At 38.8% G+C, this 19,745-nt stretch overlaps 1 protein-coding gene across 1 annotated transcript; it reads right to left on the bottom strand.

Moving 5' to 3' along the window:
• Positions 1 to 3,814: 3,814 nt before the first annotated feature.
• LOC307069819 (germ cell-less protein-like 1) lies at positions 3,815 to 5,332 on the bottom strand (the record flags this gene model as incomplete). The annotated part of the gene is made up of 1 exon (XM_079728129.1): positions 3,815 to 5,332. The coding sequence occupies one exon, from the start codon at positions 5,330 to 5,332 to the stop codon at positions 3,815 to 3,817; it is 1,518 nt and encodes a 505-aa protein (XP_079584255.1).
• Positions 5,333 to 19,745: the final 14,413 nt, after the last annotated feature.

Below are 19,745 nucleotides of genomic sequence, written 5' to 3'. Positions count from 1 at the left end.
TCAGAATATGGGGATGAAATAAATATGATCCTTGTCCTGGAAAAGAACATAATCTAATGAGGAAGATAGGATGTCTACAATTAAATTACCCTATTGACTAGAATGCTAGGTATAATCTTTAGAAAGTGTTCGAGGACCACGTTCTGATGTTAGCAATATCATAGCGAATAATGGAGTTTCTGCCACCTATTATGGAACTAGAGTCAGTTCAGGCCCTTGGGTTTTTTAAGGAAAACTCATCTGCCACTTCTTCCCTGGCATTGCTAGTGTGAGAACACATCAAAGATTTTACATTTTCTCAGAACCAGAATTGTTCCCACAGTGTAAAATAGAAATATAGTGGGAAAATGCCCTAGATCTAAAACTACCCTTAGTGAGGTTGAGAGACTGTCATTTTGAAATACACTATTAAAACATTTACAGGGTAAAATTTTAACAACAAAGACACATAAATAAGCAAACTTAGACTCTCACAACTCTCCCCCATTATTACATTATCCTTGTACTTTGCTCTCTGATAACAAAAGGTGGAGTTTCTGAACCTTTCTTTCTGCCATGATATTCACTCAAATGGATCTATTGTGGTTCCTTTCAATTTCCTGATTACTAGCTCTGACTCCTTCTCACCTCTTCTCTCCACTTTAGGGAAGCTATCAGAATGTAGAGGGCAACATTACAACTGTAGGACTAAGCACAAGTCTTCTCTGGTTGATTTCTTTATATTTTTGTCTTGAAATAATTATAGATTCATGGAAGATGCAGAGAGTACAGAGAACTTTGTGTGCTCTTTACCTACTTCCCCAATGGGAACTATCCTACAATATCAAAACAAGGAAATTGACATTGGTACAATCTACAGAGCTTATTCAGATGTCATCAGTTTTACAATGCACTCGTGTGTGTGAAGGTCCGTGTAAATTTATCACATGTATGGATTCGTGTAACTACCACCATGATCACAATATGGAGCTGTCTCATCACCACTAAGATCCCATGTATTGTTCTTTTATAGTCACATCCATTTCCCTGTCATCCTCCCCATCCATAAAAGCTGGCAACCACTAATCTGTTCCCCACTTCTATAATTTTGTTATTTCAAGAATGTTACATAAATGCCATCATACATAATGTAACACTCTGAGATTGGTTTTTCCCACTGAGCCAAATTCCCTTGAGATTCATCCACGTTGTTGCATGCATTCCTTTTTATTGTTGCATAGTATTTCTGGGTATGGATGTGCCACAGTTGGTTTAGTTATCAACCTGCTGAACTACATTTGTGTTGCTTCCAGTTTTCAGCTATTACAAATAAAGTTGCTATGAACATTCACATACAGGATTTTGTGTGGACATTGGTTTTTGTTTCTCTGGGATAAATGCACGAGTGTAATTGCTGGGTCATATGATAATTAGTTTTAAAAGAAACTGACACACTACTTTCCACATGGCTGTATTATTATAGGTTCCACCATAAACATATAGTGATCCAAACTCTCTGCATCTTCACCAGCATTTGCCGTTGTCAATATTCTATTTTATTTTAGCCATTCTGATAGGTGCATATCATTATGGTTTTAATTGCATTTTCCTTAGTGGCTAATGATATTGAACATTTTTTTCAGGTTTTAATTTTCCATTAGTATATCTTATTTTGTGAAATGTCTGTTCATGACTTTTATCTATTTTCTATTGGGTTTTTTAAAATTTACCATACAGTTTTATCCATTTGTTAGTATTCTAGTTATGAATCCTTTGGCAGTTATATAGCTTGCTAATTATCTTCCAGTTATTGGTTATTAAAAGTATATAATTAGTGGGACTTCCCTAGTGACACAGTGGTTAAGAATCTGCCTGCCAATGCAGGGGACATGGGTTCAAGCCCTGGTCTGGGAAGATCCCACATGCCACAGAGCAACTAAGCCCATGAGCCACAACTACTGAGCCTGCACTCTAGAGCCAGCAAGCCACAACTACTGAAGCCTGCATGCCTAGAGCCCATGCTCTGCCACAAGAGAAGCCACTGCAATGAGAAGCCCGCACACCACAACCAAGAGTAGCCCCTGCTCGCCACAACTAGAGAAAAACCACATGCAGCAACAAAGACCCAACACAGCCAGAAATAATAAATAAATAAATTTATTTTTTAAAAAGTATCTAATTAGGGAAGGCCTTTGGGAATGGTGGAGGTAGGGCCTATGAAAATATTTTCCTTCATAAAAGCCACGAGAACACTGACAAATATTCTAAATCAACTTTTCGAGAACTCTGGAAATTAACCAGAACACATAAACAACTCTTACAACTTGACGATAAAAAGACAATAACCCACTTAAAAATGGTTAAGTGATTTGAATAGTTATTTCTCTGAAGACTACATAAAAATGGCCAATAAGTACATGAAATGATGCTCAACATTGCTAGTCATTTAGATAATTCAAATCACAACCACAATGAAATCGCAGTAAACACACCCAGTAAAATGGCTACATTTTTTTAAAAGACAGTAACACATATTAGTGAGGATGTGATGAAACTGGAATCTTCATACACCAATGGTGGGAATGTAAAATGGTGCAGCCACTTGGGAAAAAAGTCTGGCAATTCCTCAGAAACCTAAACATAAAGTTACCATATAACACAGCAATTCCATTCCTAGGTATATACACAAAAACTTTTTTTTTGAAGTATAGTTGATTTATAATGTTTCAGGTGTACAGTAGAGTGATTTAGTTATATATATATATATATATATATATAACTTTTACAGTTATATATATATATATATATATATATATATATATAACTTGTACAGTTATATATATATATAAAACTTCTTCAGATTCTTTTCCATTATAGGTTATTACAACTATATTCAACTATATTGAATATAGTTCCCTGTGCTATACAGTAGGTCCTTGTTGGTTATCTATTTTACATATAGTAGCTTACAAAAACTTGTACATGAATATTCACAGCAGCATTATTCACAATAACTAAAAAGTGAAAACAACACAAATGTCCACCAACTGATGACTGGATAAACAAAATGTGGTGTATCTATACAGTGGAATATTATTAGCCATACAAGGAACAAAGTACAGACATATCTACAACATGAATGAACCTTGAAACGTTATGCTAAGAGAAAGAAGGCAGACAAAAAAGGACACATATTTGTATGAGTCCATTTATATGAAATGTCCAGAGTAGGCAAATTGGTAGAGACAGAAAGTAGATTAGTAGTTACCATGAGCTGGGGGAAAGGAAGATTGAGGAGTGACCTTTAATGGGTATGAGGTTTCCTTCTGAGGTGATGAAATATTCTGGAATTAGTGGTGGTGTTTGTACAACTTTGTGAATATAATAAAAACCACTAAATTGTACACTTATTTTTTTTTTTACTTTAACATTCACTTAATCAAATTAAAGGAAACACATATATTAAGAGAGTTTCACTAAGAGTAGTAGAGTAGGTAGGCTCACAGTTTCTCTTTAAAGTCAATAGCTCTTTGTCTTCACAGAAATGATGGGCAGGGCGGGGGGTGGTGTCGATGGATCCTAAACCAGGAGGACAGGTTGCCATGTTCACAGCCCAAATGAATTCTCGAGGAGTTTGGGGGGCTTCAAAATGTGTCCTCTTCATATGCTCATGTAAACAATCTCAAGTATTATGAGCTACAGTTCAACAAAGCCTCTGACAGAATTGGTTACCAGAGATGGGCAAGCCTGGTTGGTCCCACAGAAGGAGCTGGCATCTGTACCAAGCTGGTCATCCCTAACCCCAGGAAAGAGCTGCTCAGTTCTCTGAGCTGCTTTACAGGGGCAAACGCCCTGGGAAACGCTCCCCTCGGTGGAGGTACAGGAAGTTACAGGCCACATATATGGGGAAAACCACGTCTTGGTTTTCCAGGTTCATTACCTCTAGCTCTTGATTCTGTCTCAGGGAAAGCATCTGGTATTCTGTGTCCTTCCTGAAAACGGCTCTCCCATCCCTGTCCAAGGAGAACAGGCGCAGGCGGAACGCGACCTTTCTCCTCCCGAGTAGACTGACCCCGAAGCTGCGGTACTTTTTCCGTGCGCTGCACCGGCAAATGATGCGCTGGTTGGCGTAGCACAGCACCAGGTCCCAGAAGAATTTGAAGCCTTCCCACCGCCAGCTGCACAGCTCGTCCCTGTGGAGCTGGCTCCCACACCGCATGCTTCTGCCCTGGGGGTCGGACACGTAGACGCCCATGCGCCGGACAATTCTGGTCTGCTCAGCCCGGAGGGGGCCAAGGCAATGCTCACTGTACAAGCGACACAACCAAGAGGGAGGGATCAGCGCATCCTGGTGGATGACGTGTGCTGACATCGGGTCGCACATTATGTAGGCAAGCCGCAGCTGCTGGAACACTGGCACGAAGGCTCTGCCCTGCTCGGTCTCCAGAAAAGGGGTGCCCTCCGAATCCCTCCTGGACCTGGCAAACCATGAGTTGGTGTCAGGCAATAGGGCACTGCGCGGGCCCCTCCATGTCGGCTGCAGCTGCAAGAACATCCACATTTTCAGCATGATGTACACGTTCATCTCCACCCCCATCACAAAGAGCCGTGAAGAGGCAACGACCTCTTTCATCAGATCCAGGCTGACTTCTCGCAATAGCCCCTCACTACACAGGGTCATCATGTTGTCCAGCAGCCACTGAAGACACATGGTCCTGATGGTCTGGAGTCCGTAGCTTTCAGCAGAGTAGTAGTAGCTGCACACGCTCTGGGCACTGACAGTCTCCTTCATGACCTGCCCGCACCGCTGAATCAGCTCGTCCAGCTGCAGCATGCTGGCTGTGGCCAGGATGGCGACGACTCGACCGGGTGGGATGAGAATGGAGCCTCGGTACAGGGAACCTAAAGCCTCGTGCAGTGCCTCGCGATCAATGTTCTCGTCAGGCATCTGCAACTCTATAGTATCCATGTTTGTCTCCTGCCAAGCGCCACTGAACATGCTAGCAAAGAACCCTGACTGGCACAAGTAGACCCTATGCAAGTTCCACTCCTCCCCCAGTGCGCAGATCCGCACGTCGCTCCCTTCTCCTCTCAGGAAGAGTGCCTCATAAATGGACCCTGAATGATCTTTAGCACGTTTCCGGCGGGGCTCTTTTGTGAGCGGCCCCCCTGGGCCTCTCTTCCGCTTGCGGCTCCTCTGACGGGCGGCGGGTCTGGCCTCTTCGCTCTCGTTCCCTTCCTCTCTCTCTGCCACTACTGCCTCCTCAGCCTCCTCATTCCCTGCACTGGCACCTGGCTCCTCTGGGGCACGCCCCCACCAGTGCCATGGCAGCCGACTGCTTCGTGCTCCCATGGCCTATACCTCAGTGGTGCAGTGGACAAGCTTCCTCTCCAGGCGCCATTGCCGCGGGCACGAGCTCAGCCCAGAGTGATGCTGGGTACTATGACGTTTGCTCTGATGGTCTCTCGAGAGGACGCCACGCTAAGCCACACCCACTAGTCCCCACCCTGCCGGGTAAGGGCACTCCGTACCAGGGATTCCACTCTGTTTATCTTTCCCTCCTGGGATGATTGCTCTCAGGCTCCCTTCATAGGATGATGGTGGAACAGAGGCCTTTGTGTGCAAATTTTACCCATTAATTTCAAGAACACAATTTGCTCTTGCCCATCTAAAACAGTTAGTGATTATTCCTTTATGGAGAATTACATCTTGGTCCCAGCCCTGTCCTCTAGGCACCTTAATTTCCATAATTAACTTCTTTCTTTCCTTCTTTCTTTATTTTTAATTAATTAATTTATTTATTTTTTATTAGTTCCTGCTTTACAACAAAGTGAATTAGTTATACATATACATCTGTTCCCATATCCCTTCCCTCTAGTGTCTCCCTCCCTCCCACTCTCCCTATCCCACCTCGCCAGGAGGTCACAAAGCACCCAGCTGATCTCCCTGTGCTATGCGGCTGCTTCCCACTAGCTATCTACCTTACGTTTGGTAGTGTATATATGTCCATGCCTCTCTCTCTCTGTCACAGCTTACCCTTCCCCCTCCCCATATCCTCAAGTCCATTCTCAAATAGGTCTGTGTCTTTATTCCTGTTTTACCCCTATGATCTTCAGGACATTTTTTTTTCTTAAATTCCATATATATGTGTTAGCATACGATATTTTTGTTTCTCTTTCTGACTTCACTCTGTATGACAGACTCTAGGTTCATCCACCTCATTACAAATAGCTCAATTTCGTTTCTTTTTATGGCTGAGTAATATTCCATTGTATATATCTGTCAGATCTTCTTTATCCATTCATCCGATGATGGACACTTAGGTTGTTTCTATCTCCGGGCTATAGTAAATAGACCTGCAATGAACATTTTGGTACATGTCTCTTTTTGAATTATGGTTTTCTCAGGGTATATGCCCAGTAGTGGGATTGCTGGGTCATATGGTAGTTCTATTTGTAGTTTTTTAAGGAACCTCCATACTGTTCTCCACAGTGGCTGTACCAATTCACATTCCCACCAGCAGTGCAAGAGTGTTCCCTTTTCTCCACACCCTCTCCAGCATTTATTGTTTCTAGATTTTTTGATGATGGTCCTTCTGACTACTGTGAGTTGATATCTCATTGTAGTTTTGATTTGCATTTCTCTAATGATTAATGATGTTGAGCATTCTTTCATGTGTTTGTTGAAAGTCTGTACATCTTCTTTTGAGAAATGCCTATTTAAGTCTTCTGCCCATTTTTGGATTGGGTTATTTGTTTTTTTGCTATTGAGCTGCTTATAAATTTTGGAGTTTAATCCTTTGTCAGTTGCTTCATTTGCAAATATTTTCTCCCATTCTGATGGTTGTCTTTTGGTCTTGTGTATGGTTTCCTTTGCTGTGCAAAAGCTTTGAAGTTTCATTAGGTCCCATTTGTTTATTTTTGTTTTTATTTCCAATTCTCTAGGAGGTGGGTCAAAAAGGATCTTGCTGTGATTTATGTCATAGAGTGTTCTGCCTATGTTTTCCTCTAAGAGTTTGATAGTTTCTGGTCTTACATTTAGGTCTTTAATCCATTTGGAACTTATTTTTGTGTATGGTGTTAGGGAATGATCTAATCTCATAGTTTTACATGTCCCTGTCCAGTTTTCCCAGCACCACTTATTGAAGAGGCTGTCTTTTCTCCACTGTACATTCCTGCTACCTTTATCAAAGATAAGGTGACCATATGTGCGTGGGCTTATCTCTGGTCTTTCTATCCTGTTCCATTGATCTATCTTCCTGTTTTTGTGCCAGTACCATACTGTCTTGATTACTGTAGCTTTGTAGTATAGTCTGAATTCAGGGAGCCTGATTCCTCCAGCTCTGATTTTCATTCTCAAGATTCCTTTGGGTATTCGGGGTCTTTTGTTTTTCCAAACAAATTTTGAAATTTTGAAATATCTCTCCATCTATTTGTATCATCTTTAATTTCTTTCATCAGTGTCTTATAATTTTCTGCATACAGGTCTTTTGTCTCCTTATGTAGGTTTATTCTTAGATATTTTATTCTTTTTGTTGCAATGGTAAATGGGAGTGTTTTCTTGATTTCACTTTCAGATTTTTCATCATTAGTATATAGGAATGCCAGAGATTTCTGTGCATGAATTTTGTATCCCTCTACTTTACCAAATTCATTGATTAGCTCTAGTAGTTTTCTGGTAGCATCTTTAGGATTCTCTATGTATAGTATCATGTCATCTGCAAACAGTGACAGCTTTACTTCTTCTTTTCCGATTTGGATTCCTTTTATTTCTTTTTCTTCTCTGATTCTTGTGGTTAAGACTTCCAAAACTATGTTGGATAAGAGTGGTGAGAGTGGGCAGCCTTGTCTTGTTCCTGATCTTAGTGGAAATGGTTTTAGTTTTTCACCATTGAGGACGATGTTGGCTGTGGGTTTGTCATATATGGCCTTTATTTTGTTGAGGAAAGTTCGCTCTATGCCTACTTTCTGCAGGGTTTTTATCAAAAATTGGTGTTGAATTTTGTCAAAAGCTTTCTCTGCATCTATTGAGATGATCATATGTTTTTTCTCCTTCAATTTGTTAATATGGTGTATCACGTTGATTGATTTGCGTATATTGAAGAATCCTTGCATTCCTGGAATAAACCCCACTTGATCATGGTGTAGGATCCTTTTAATGTGCTGTTGGTTTCTGTTTGGTAGTATTTTGTTGAGGATTTTTGCATCTATGTTCATCAGTGATACTGGCCTGTAGTTTTCTTTCTTTGTGACATCCTTGTCTGGTTTTCGTATCAAGGTGATGGTGGCCTCATAGAATGAGTTTGGGAGTGTTCCTCACTCTGCTATATTTTGGAAGAGTTTGGAAAGGATGGGTGTTAGCTCTTCTCTAAATGTTTGATAAAATTCGCCTCTGGAGCCGTCTGGTCCTGGGCTTTTGTTTATTGGAAGATTTTAATCACAGTTTCAATTTCAGTGCTTGTGATTGGTCTGTTCATATTTTCTATTTCCTCCTGATTCAGTCTTGGCAGGTTGTGCATTTCTAAGAATTTGTCCATTTCTTCCAGATTGTCCATTTTATTGGCATAGAGTTGCTTGCAGTAATCGTTCATGATCTTTTGTATTTCTGCAGTGTCAGTTGTTACTTCTCCTTTTTCATTTCTAATTCTATTGATTTGAGTTTTCTCCCTTTTTTTCTTGACGAGTCTGGCTAATGGTCTATCAATTTTGTTTATCTTCTCAAAGAACCAGCTTTTAGTTTTATTGATCTTTGCTATCGTTTCCTTCATTTCTTTTTCATTTATTTCTGATCTGATCTTTATGATTTCTTTCCTTCTGCTAACTTTGGGTTTTTTTTGTTCTTCTTTCTCTAATTGCTTTAGGTGCAAGGTCAGGTTGTTTACTCGAGATGTTTCCTGTTTCTTAAGGTGGGATTGTATTGCTATAAACTTGCCTCTTAGAACTGTTTTTGGCTGCATCCCATAGGTTTTGGGTCGTTGTGTCTCCATTGTCATTTGTTTCTAGGTATTTTTTTATTTCCTCTTTGATTTCTACAGTGATCACTTCGTTATTAAGTAGTGTATTTTTTAGCCTCCATGTGTTTGTATTTTTTACAGCTCTTTTCCTGTAATTGATATCTAGTCTCATAGCATTGTGGTCGGAAAAGATACTTGATACAATTTCAATTTTCTTAAGTTTACCAAGGCTTGATTTGTGACCCAAGATATGATCTATCCTGGAGAATGTTCCATGAGCACTTGAGAAAAATGTGTATTCTGTTGTTTTTGGATGGAATGTCCTATAAATATCAATTAGGTCCATCTCGTTTAATGTATCATTTAAAGCTTGTGTTTCCTTATATATTTTCATTTTGGATGATCTGTCCATTGGTGAAAGTGGGGTGTTGAAGTCCCCTACTATGAGTGTGTTACTGTCGATTTACCCTTTTATGGCTGTTAGTATTTGCCTTATGTATTGAGGTGCTCCTATGTTGGGTACATAAATATTTACAATTGTTATATCTTCTTCTTGGATCGATCCCTTGATCATTATGTAGTGTTCTTCTTTGTCTCTTCTAATAGTCTTTATTTTAAAGTCTATTGTGTGTGATATGAGAATTGCTACTCCAGCTTTCTTTTGATTTCCATTTGCATGGAATATCTTTTTCCATCCCCTTACTTTCAGTCTGTATGTGTCTCTAGGTCTGAAGTGGGTCTCTTGTAGACAGCATATATATGGGTCTTGTTTTTGTATCCATTCACCCAATCTTTGTACACTTAATTTTTTTAACTTTAAACAGTACATAATTGGGGGGCTTCCCTGGTGGCGCAGTGGTTGAGAGCCCGCCTGCTGATGCAGGGGACACAGGTTCGTACCCCGGTCCGGGAAGATCCCACATGCCGTGGAGTGCCTGGGTCCGTGAGCCATGGCCACTGAGCCTGCCTGTCTGGAGCCTGTGCTCCGCAACGGGAGAGGCCACAACAGTGAGAGGCCCGTGTACCACACACACACAAAAAAGTACATAATTGGGAATTTCCTTTAGATCCAGTGGTTAAGACTGCGCTTTCACTGCCCGGGCCCAGGTTCAGTCCCTGGTTGGGGAGCTAAGATCCCACAAGCCGAATGGCACAGCAAAAGTGAAAATAAAATAAAATAAAAAGTACGTAATTGGCAAACTTTGGTCTTTGAACTAGTATTAGTAACAAAATATGTCTCACATCTCTCAAAACTTATGTGTCAGGTCAACACAATTGAGACCCACGGCTCTAGGGAGCAAAGAGGGAAAACACTTCCTAAATGCTCTGCTGTCAGAGAAATGGACTTCACCTTTGCAGAGTTCTTTGTATTGATGTGATCCCCCATTGCTATTTCATGTGCTGGTGTGTCATTCTGATATTGTAGAACTCCATATCCCTAGGTTTCTTTATCTATTAAGTAGGGATCATAATAGTGCCTTTCTTATATGTTTCTTATGAAGATTAAATTAAAGAGCTTAGAACAGGATCTAGCAGATGATAAATAAGAAAGTTTCACTATATTATATAACACAAAAATAGAGGTATAAAACAAAAAGTGGGGCTCAAATAAGAGTTTAATGTTTTCTATAATTATTATTGCTGCTGCTGCTGTATGATCCCTTTTGGAAACTGACAGGGGCATATTATGTAGTCTATTGGTTTTTGTTGGACAACCCCCTACCAAGTGAGTATGTCACTATGGGGAAAGAATGATCATTTTCTTTTTTTAATTATATAATATGTAATATATGGCTTGATAGAAAATTTGAGAACTTTACAAAGGCATAAACTTTCTAAAAATATTAAAATAAATAACCACTATGGTATGTGTGTGTAAATATATATATACACTTTTCCCACTTGGGAATGTGGAACCCATTTTTGATGAGAGTGTGGTAATTTCAAGAAATTTCTTGTCATACACTAAAACACATGCTGTAGCAGAATATCAGAGTTAGAAGGAATGTTAATTTAGTACCTTCTATTTCATGCCTTGAAAACATGCCCTCTTCCGCTCTTCTGCCTTGTATCCTATTTGTTTATTCCTGAGGTTCACAGTACAGATATTGGATAGTTTACTATTCTTCTGTATAAATTGGTTGAGAACTTCACTCTAATCCAAACATTTTTTTTTTTACAGATGAGGAAAAGGAGAAATTGAAAATTAAATCCCTTTACCTTGGTCACAAACTTCGTTACATGACCCTCCTGGTCCCAGACCAGTGCACTTCAGACTGTCCCTCACTGATTGGACTGGGGTACATTAGATTAAGTGGCAAATGTCATGTAGCAGGACATTTATAATTGGAACTGAGAAATTTAATTTCGTTTCTGAATGTTTATGTGTGTTAAGTTTAAAGTAAATTTTGGGAATTCTGCCTAAGATGGGACTTGAATAAAAGTGTCTACTTCTTCCCAATTATCCACCTATGGAATAAGCAAAGGAGTTAAAAGAGTGACAGGGGATCTATTTCATCTCTGGAAACCAGGTAAGGGTGCTACTCACCTACTTGAAATATTTAGAAATTTCTTCTAAATATTATGAACATGTCAACATATTAAAGAAAAGTGCTAGTCCTGGTCTTAACTCTCTTCTGAAAAGGCATCAGAGAATTATGGTCATATGGAGAGGCCATCATGGAAAAAGGCAACAGTGGAAGCTGAATCCGGCCTCTGTACCCTGACACTGAATTAAATCTTGGAGACAGAGTTTTGGGTGAAGTAGAAAAGAATAGTTTTATTGCTTTGCCAGGCAAAGGGGGCCACAGTGGGCTAATGCCCTCAAAACTGTGTGTCCCGACCTGGAGGGGAGAGTGAGGAGTTTTATAGAAATGGTTCAAAGAGGATGTGATCAGCTCGTGGACTTTCTTCTGACTGGTTGTTGGTGAGGTAAGTAGGTGTCAGCATCATCAACTTTCTGGTTCCAACCAGTCTGGGGTCTACGTGCTTGTGGGGAGCATACCATTAATTTCTCCCACCTGCTGGAGATTTCAGTATCTGCAAAACAGTTCAAAGATATTGTTATGTGTATCACTTGGGGGAAACCAGGACCCTGCCTCAAGGCTGCACTATTGTTTCTTTTTTTCTTTAATATCTTTATTGGAGTATAATTGCTTTACAATGTTGTGTTAGTTTCTGCTGTATAACAAAGTGAATCAGCTATATGTATACATATATCGCCATATCCCCTCCCATTTGCATCTCCCTCCCACCCTCCCTATCCCACCCCTCTAGGTGGTCACAAAGCACCGAGCTGATCTTTCTGTGCTATGCAGCTGCTTCCCGCTAGCTATTATATGTTTGGTAGTGTATATATGTCAATGCAACTCTCTCACTTTGTCCCACCTTACCCTTCCCCCTCCCCGTGTCCTCAAGTGTATTCCTATGTCTGCATCTTTATACCTGTCCTGCCCCTAGGTTCTTCATAAAAAAATTTTTTTTAGATTCCATATATCTGTGTTAGCATACGGTATTTATTTTTCTCTTTGTGACTTACTTCACTCTGTATGACAGACTCTAGGTGGTCCATCCACCTCATTACAAATAACTATTTCATTTCTTTTTATGGCTGAGTAATATTCCATTGTATATATGTGCCACATCTTCTTTATCCATCCATCTGTCAATGGACACTTAGGTTGCTCCCATATTCTGGCTATTGTAAATAGTGCTGCAATGAACATTGGGGTGCATGTGTCTTTTTGAATTATGGTTTTCTCTGGGTATATGCCCAGTAGTGGGATTGCTGGGTCATATGGTAGTTCTATTTTAGTTTTTTTAAAGAACCTCCATACTGTTCTCCATAGTGGCTGTATCAATTTACATTCCCACCAACAGTGCAAGAGGGTTCCCTTTTCTCCACACCCTCTCCAGCATTTACTGTTTCTAGATTTTTTGATGATGGCCATTCTGACCAGTGTGAGGTGATACCTCATTGTAGTTTTGATTTGCACTTCTCTAATGATTAGTGATGTTGAGCATCCTTTCATGTGTTTGTTGGCAATCTGTATATCTTCTTTGGAGAAATGTCTATTTAGATCTTCTGCCTATTTTTGGATTGGGTTGTTTGATGTTTTGATATTGAGCTGCATGAGCTGCTTGTAAATTTTGGAGATTAATCCTTTGTCAGTTGCTTCATTTGCAAATATTTTCTCCCATTCTGAGGGTTTTTTTTTTCTTATTTATGGTTTCCTTTGATGTGCAAAAGCTTTTAAGTTTCATTAGGTCCCATTTGTTTATTTTTGTCTTTATTTCCATTTCTCTTTGAGGTGGGCCAAAAAGGATCTTGCTGTGATTTATGGCAAAGAGTGTCCTTCCTATGTTTTCCTCTAAGAGTTTTACTGTGTCTGGCCTTACATTTAGGTCTTTAATCCATTCTGAGTTTATCTTTGTCTATGGTGTTAGGAAGTGTTCTAATTTCTTTCTTTTACATGTAGCTGTCCAAAAATACCTAGAAACAAATGACAATGAAAACATGATGACCCAAAATCTATGAGATGCAGCAAAAGCAGTTCTAAGAGGGAAGTTTATAGCAATACAATCCTACCTCAAGAAACAAGAAAAATCTCAAATAAACAACCTAACCTCACACTTAAAGCAATTAGAGAAAGATGAACAAAAAACCCCAAAGTTAGCAGAAGGAAAGAAATAATAAAGATCAGATCAGAAATAAATGAAGAACCTAGGGGTAAAACGGGAATAAAGACACAGACCTACTAGAGAATGGACTTGAGGATATGGGGAGTGGGAAGGGTAAGCTGTGACAAAGCGAAAGAGAGGCATGGACATATATACACTACCAAACATAAGGTAGATAGATAGTGGGAAGCAGCCGCAGAGCACAGGGAGATCAGCTCGGTGCTTTGTGACCGCCTGGAGGGGTGGGATGGGGAGGGTGGGAGGGAGGGAGATGCATGAGGGAAGGGATGTGGGAACAGATATATATGTATGACTGATTCACTTTGTTATAAAGCAGAAACTAATAAAAAATAAAAATAAAAAAAAATAAACGAGGCATAAAAAAAAGAAATAAATGAAAAAGAAATGAAGGAAACGAAAGCAAAAATCAATAAAATTAAAAGCTGATTCTTTGAGAAGATAAACAAAATTGATAAAACCACCAGCCAGACTCATCAAAAAAAGGGAGGAGACTCAAATCAACAGAATTAGAAATGAAAAAGGAGAAGTAACAACTGACACTGCAGAAATGCACTGTTGTTTCTGAACTGCTCCTCTCTTGTCTCCGCATCCCTTCCCTTCCCTATTTAGCAACTGCTTGAACCTGCCCTTTGGAACTCAGGGAAGGTCATGGAGGCTGAATGAAGCCTATTTCCTGTAATCAAGAAAAGTGGGACACAGAAAGGCTTTTGTGCCCAGGAGCCCCACAGTGTCCTGCTCGGTATCACAGTGACCACCTCATTTGGAAGGGCAAGGGCTGCAGGCAAGGAAGAAACTTAGGGCAGATGTGAAACAAGCCTCCTTGAGACCCCTTTGCCAATAAAGTGCCATAATATCGACAACTACCCTGGAAAGCTCCAGGAGGCACAGAGCTACCAGGAGCAAATAGTCAGCTGTACAGATGTCTGCATTTCTGACAACAGCCCTGGGAAGAAGGCCAGACAGAGCCATCAAAGAACTGGAATGGAGGCTAAGCTAAAAGACATCTGAATATATAAAGCTGTCCCATTGCTCAATGTCTTTACGAAACAGAAGGAAGATATCACAGTGAGATGGAAATCTCTTTCTGGGACTTCCAAAAGCACCAACTCCTTCTCCATACTCTCCTCCGTCACACAGTTGTTTTTTTTTTTTTTTGAATATATAACAGCCTGTCCTCTTTCATAGCAAACTGGTAAAAAGTAAATGTATAAAAGGAAAATCCACTCACATTTGTCTGTGTGTATCAGGAAACAGACTAGCAGTGTCTAAAAAGATGAGTCTATTTATTTCAGTGATATACTCAGGGATGTCATAAAAAATCTAAGCTTTTTCTATCTCCTTAGTGTGGGACTTAGTGTGTGGCTTTTCGCCTTCTGGTTGCAAGGTGGCTATTTGATCTCCAAGCCTCACATCTGAATTTCAAGCAGGAAGACACAAAGTGTCAACGGGACATGCCAACTTAGTATGCTCCATATACAAAGTTTTCAGCAAGCCCTACTCCCCTAGACACACATTTGCTTGAATTTCATTATCTGGAAACTGTGTCATGTGGCCACACTCAGCTGCAAGGAAGTCTAGGAAGGAAGACAAGGTAAAGGGTATTATGAATGTCTTTGGGATGTCACATCCTTTGTGTCAGTCACACATTGCAAATGGGGAAATAGTGATCATGGACGACCTCTCCTCTTTCAAGAGAAAGGGCATACTTTTAAAAATAATGTATGGGGACTTCCCTGGTGGTCTGGGGCATGGGTTCGATCCCTGGTCAGGAACTAAGATCCCGCATGCTGCATCATGTGGACAAAAAAAATTTTTTTAATAGAAAAAAAAGAATTTATGGAAGAAAAGAAAAGTACATTTAAGGTAACATTTTTTAATGGGTATTATTAAAAATGGACAGTATAAAATAAATTAAATATGAGAGTATAAGAAAAGAAACTTATGGAAAGTCTTTGGCTAAGAGAATGAAAAAATCAAAAGGAATTGGATGAAATAATGAAAACATATAAGGAAAATCATAATTCACCAAGAGAATTAGAATCTTTAGAAGTGACAACAATCAGAACAACACTATAACGGTATCGAGGTTTTGCCACTTAAAAAGATGATTATGAAAAGGGAAGGAAGGGTGGGAATGAGGGATCAGGCAAATGCAGACAATTCATGCTCTTGTACAAGGAACCAGAACAAGATGAGAAACCAGAATAAGCAAGATTCAAGAAGGAAAATATTTCTGAAGAAGTAAAGATCTGGATCTGCAAACTGAAGGAATTTTCTTTGAAGATATGGGGGGAAAATCAGGCAAAACTTTTAATTTTTATAGTCAAGAAAGCAAGCATGCAGAAAAATAAAGTGAATTTGCAGAGGAGGAAAAATCAGATTGGCCACAGATTATTGAGGCTTATGGAAGATAATGGAGCTTGTTTGGAAGAAAACTTTCCAAAATATTTTTTGCTTCTGCAAGTTACAAGACATTCTCCATCAGAAAAATGTTTTGGGTTTTTGTTTGTTTGATCAAAGAAGTTTATGAAATGCTGCAGGTATGTGTCTGTTTTGGTGGTTCAGTAAAGCACATTCAATATATTTTAAAATTCTGAGAATTTGTGTGGCAAAGAAACCACACAAATTTAATTTTTAAATCCATAGTTCCCCAAATTCATTTGACCATAGAATTCCCTTTTTTCATGTAATAGTGATTGGTATTCCACATTCATAGAATGGATTTGGGGAAATGTCAGACATAGTTTTGAGAGAAATGTTTTAAGTCAAATATTATCAACTCAAGTAAGTTATTATTATAGATGTAATTTCTGAGCCTTGGCATAACTGAAAACAATGACCAAAATATCCTTTCTGTTCATCAGCCAAAGTGATATACATCAAAATGAATAGCCCCCAAAATGGAACATGTGACTTCTGAAACCTGTTAAATACTTCGGTAAAAGTCTACAAGGTTATACACATTATAACCACATTACAGGGTTATACACATTACCATCCTTACTACTTCTCTGACCTCATCTCTTAACTCTCTCCCCCTTGTTCTCTCTGCACAAGGTACACTGGCCTCCTTACTTTTCAGACTCATTTCTGATTGATTGATTGATTGATTGATTTTAAGGTAGGATCTATTTTTTTTTTGTATTAGTTTCTGCTTTATAACAAAGTGAATCAGTCATACATATACATCTGTCCCCACATCTCTTCCCTCATGCATCTCCCTCCCTCCCACCCTCCCCATCCCACCCCTCCAGGCAGTCACAAAGCACCAAGCTGATCTCCCTGTGCTCTGTGGCTGCTTCCCACTATCTATCTACCTTATGTTTGGTAGTGTATATATGTCCATGCCTCTCTTTCGCTTTGTCACAGCTTACCCTTCCCACTCCCCATATCCTCAAGTCCATTCTCTAGTAGGTCTGTGTCTTTATTCCCGTTTTACCCCTAGGTTCTTCATGACATTTTTTTTAAATTCCATATATATGTGTTAGCATACGGTATTTGTCTTTCTCTTTCTGACTTACTTCACTCTGTATGACAGACTCTAGGTCTATCCACCTCATTACAAATAGCTCAGTTTTGTTTCTTTTTATGGCTGAGTAATATTCCATTGTATATATGTGCCACATCTTCTTTATCCATTCATCTGATTTAGAGCGGCACTTTTCACAAGCTGTTCTATCTGCATCATTGCTTACCCAGATCAAGATCTTTGCATGGCTTACTCCCTACCTTCTTTTTTTTTTTAATAAATTTATTTATTTATTAAAACAATTTTTCTTGGCTGCGTTGGGTCTTCGTTGCTGCGCGCAAGCTTTCTCTAATTGCGGCGAGCGGGGGCTACTCTTCATTGCAGTGTGCAGGCTTCTCATTGCGGGGGCTTCTCTTGTGGAGCATGGGCTCTAGGTGTGCGGGCTTCAGCAGTTGTGGCACGTGGGCTCAGTAGTTGTGGCGCACGGGCTTAGTTCCTCTGCGGCATGTGGGATCGTCCCGGACCAGGGCTCAGACCCGCGTCCCCTGTAACGGCAGGCAGATTCTTAACCACTGCGCCACCAGGGAAGCCCCTCTCTACCTTCTTTCAAGTCTCTTCTCAAATGTCACTTTTTCAGAGCGTCCTTCCTGAACCACCCTACCTAAAATTGTAACCTCTCTTTGCCATCATCACTCAATATCCTCTTTCTCTGCTGATTTTTCTTCATAACACATCACCAACTGGTATACTGTAGAAGGTTTGGTTTGATCATTATCTTGTTTCTGCTGTGAGAGTAGAGTTATTGTCTGTGTTGTTTTGTGGCTGGGGACATATCCCCAGTGTGAGGAACAATGTCTGGCCTAGAGTAGGTACTGAATAAATATGTGTTGAAAGAAAGGATGAGTAAATCATTATTTTCGAGTGACATTATAATTAAAATGGAAATAAAGAAGAGAAAAAAACTGATAAATTGTTAAGAAAAGTAAAAAAGGATATGTTTTAAGAGCAACAGAGGAAAAATGAGTAAGAGCTTGAAAGAAGTGAAAGTTAATGAAAAATAGAAATGAGGCAGAAAAAATAGAACAAGGATAGGGATAAAATATTAGAAAGGAAAGGAACTGCAATGCACAAATCATTAGTGAGAGGATATAGTGATTGTATTTTTGCAAGATAAGAATGTGAGCTTTATTTTTTTGGCCAGGGATGGAGTAGCTGCAGTTTTGGGGGTATTTTCAATCCAGGGCTACTGCAGTTGGTTCTATAAATTTGGAGCAAGAGGAACTTGCAATCTTCAGAAAAGCACATGGACAGTTGGGTAAATACCCTCTGTATTACATTTTAACCACATGCTCGGTTTCACTTTGAGTATTATAGCTTGAGAATCTGCCTAGGAAGTCGAGCCATAAATAATGGGGTAGGCTTTGCTGCTTATTTTCCATATGAGTAAGTACTTTTATATTTCCTCAGCTTTCCTTAAACAGACATCACAAATAACACTATCTAGAATAAAAAAGAGGGTTTATTAAAATTAAATAAATATCAATACCTTTTTTACATACCAATATAATCACTTAAAAATATAAAGGACAAAAGTCCTATTCACAGTAGCAAGGAAATAGAAAATATCAATTATTAAGCACAACAAATAATGTTTAGTGTCTACATAAATAAAATTGTGACATTTGGCTGCATTAGAAATAAAAGCATTAAAATTTACATAAAAATAGAAAGGAGAAACTAACAAAGAGCTTATATGTTCAATAAAGAATTATTTGCTTAATAGAGTGCTCCCTTATCAATAAGGAAAAATTGAATAATAAAAAATTTTTAAAAGTCAAAGTGTGAATAATTGTAAAATTGAACGTTTTCAATAAACATATAAAACTGCACAGCCTCATTAGTATTTATCTTAATGAACATTAAGATAAGACATCATTTTTTATTGGCCTAAGAATTGATAAAGAAAATATAAAAGTAAAGTTAATGCTTTGAGGGAATAGGAAAACTACGACACTGTTAATGAGGGTATAAGTTAGTAAAAGTTAATAAAATCATTTCTTGAGGGAAATTTAGTAATACGTATAAAAATGACTTAACATTCTATATATTCCCTGATCAGAAAATTTAATTGTAGGCTTTTAATCTTAGGAAATAGCCATAAAAATGAAAAAAAAATTACAAAGATGTTCACCACAGTTTAACAAAAAAAAAAAATTAGAGACAACTTAAATGTCCAACAAGGTTTAATAAATTATGGTTCATTCACATACAGAAATGTGTTCAGGTAAAAACAATCCAGTTCTACAAAACAAATTGATTTGAAATATACCAAAATGTTCACAAGAGCATCTATGGTTATGTTTCTACATTTTCCATACTTTAATTAGTATATACTACATTAATATTCATACAAAACCATGAATATTATTTTATTAAAAACAGATGTCACTAAGCCAGGTATTTTATTTTGGGGAAGAATAAATTAAATAGTCCAATTTATTGATTGATTCAACAAATAATTATGGAGCTTATACTATGTACCAAAGATGGTGCTACATGAGGGAGTTAAAACTGTAAACAAAATTTACAAAGTTCTCATCCTTATAGAGTGACATTCTACAGAGCGAACGATAAATATATAA

The sequence above is a fragment of the Hyperoodon ampullatus genome, assembly GCF_949752795.1.
Source record: "Hyperoodon ampullatus genome assembly, chromosome: X".
In the NCBI taxonomy this organism is placed as follows: Eukaryota; Metazoa; Chordata; class Mammalia; order Artiodactyla; family Ziphiidae; genus Hyperoodon; species Hyperoodon ampullatus.
This window is presented reverse-complemented; position numbering and strand designations above follow the sequence as displayed.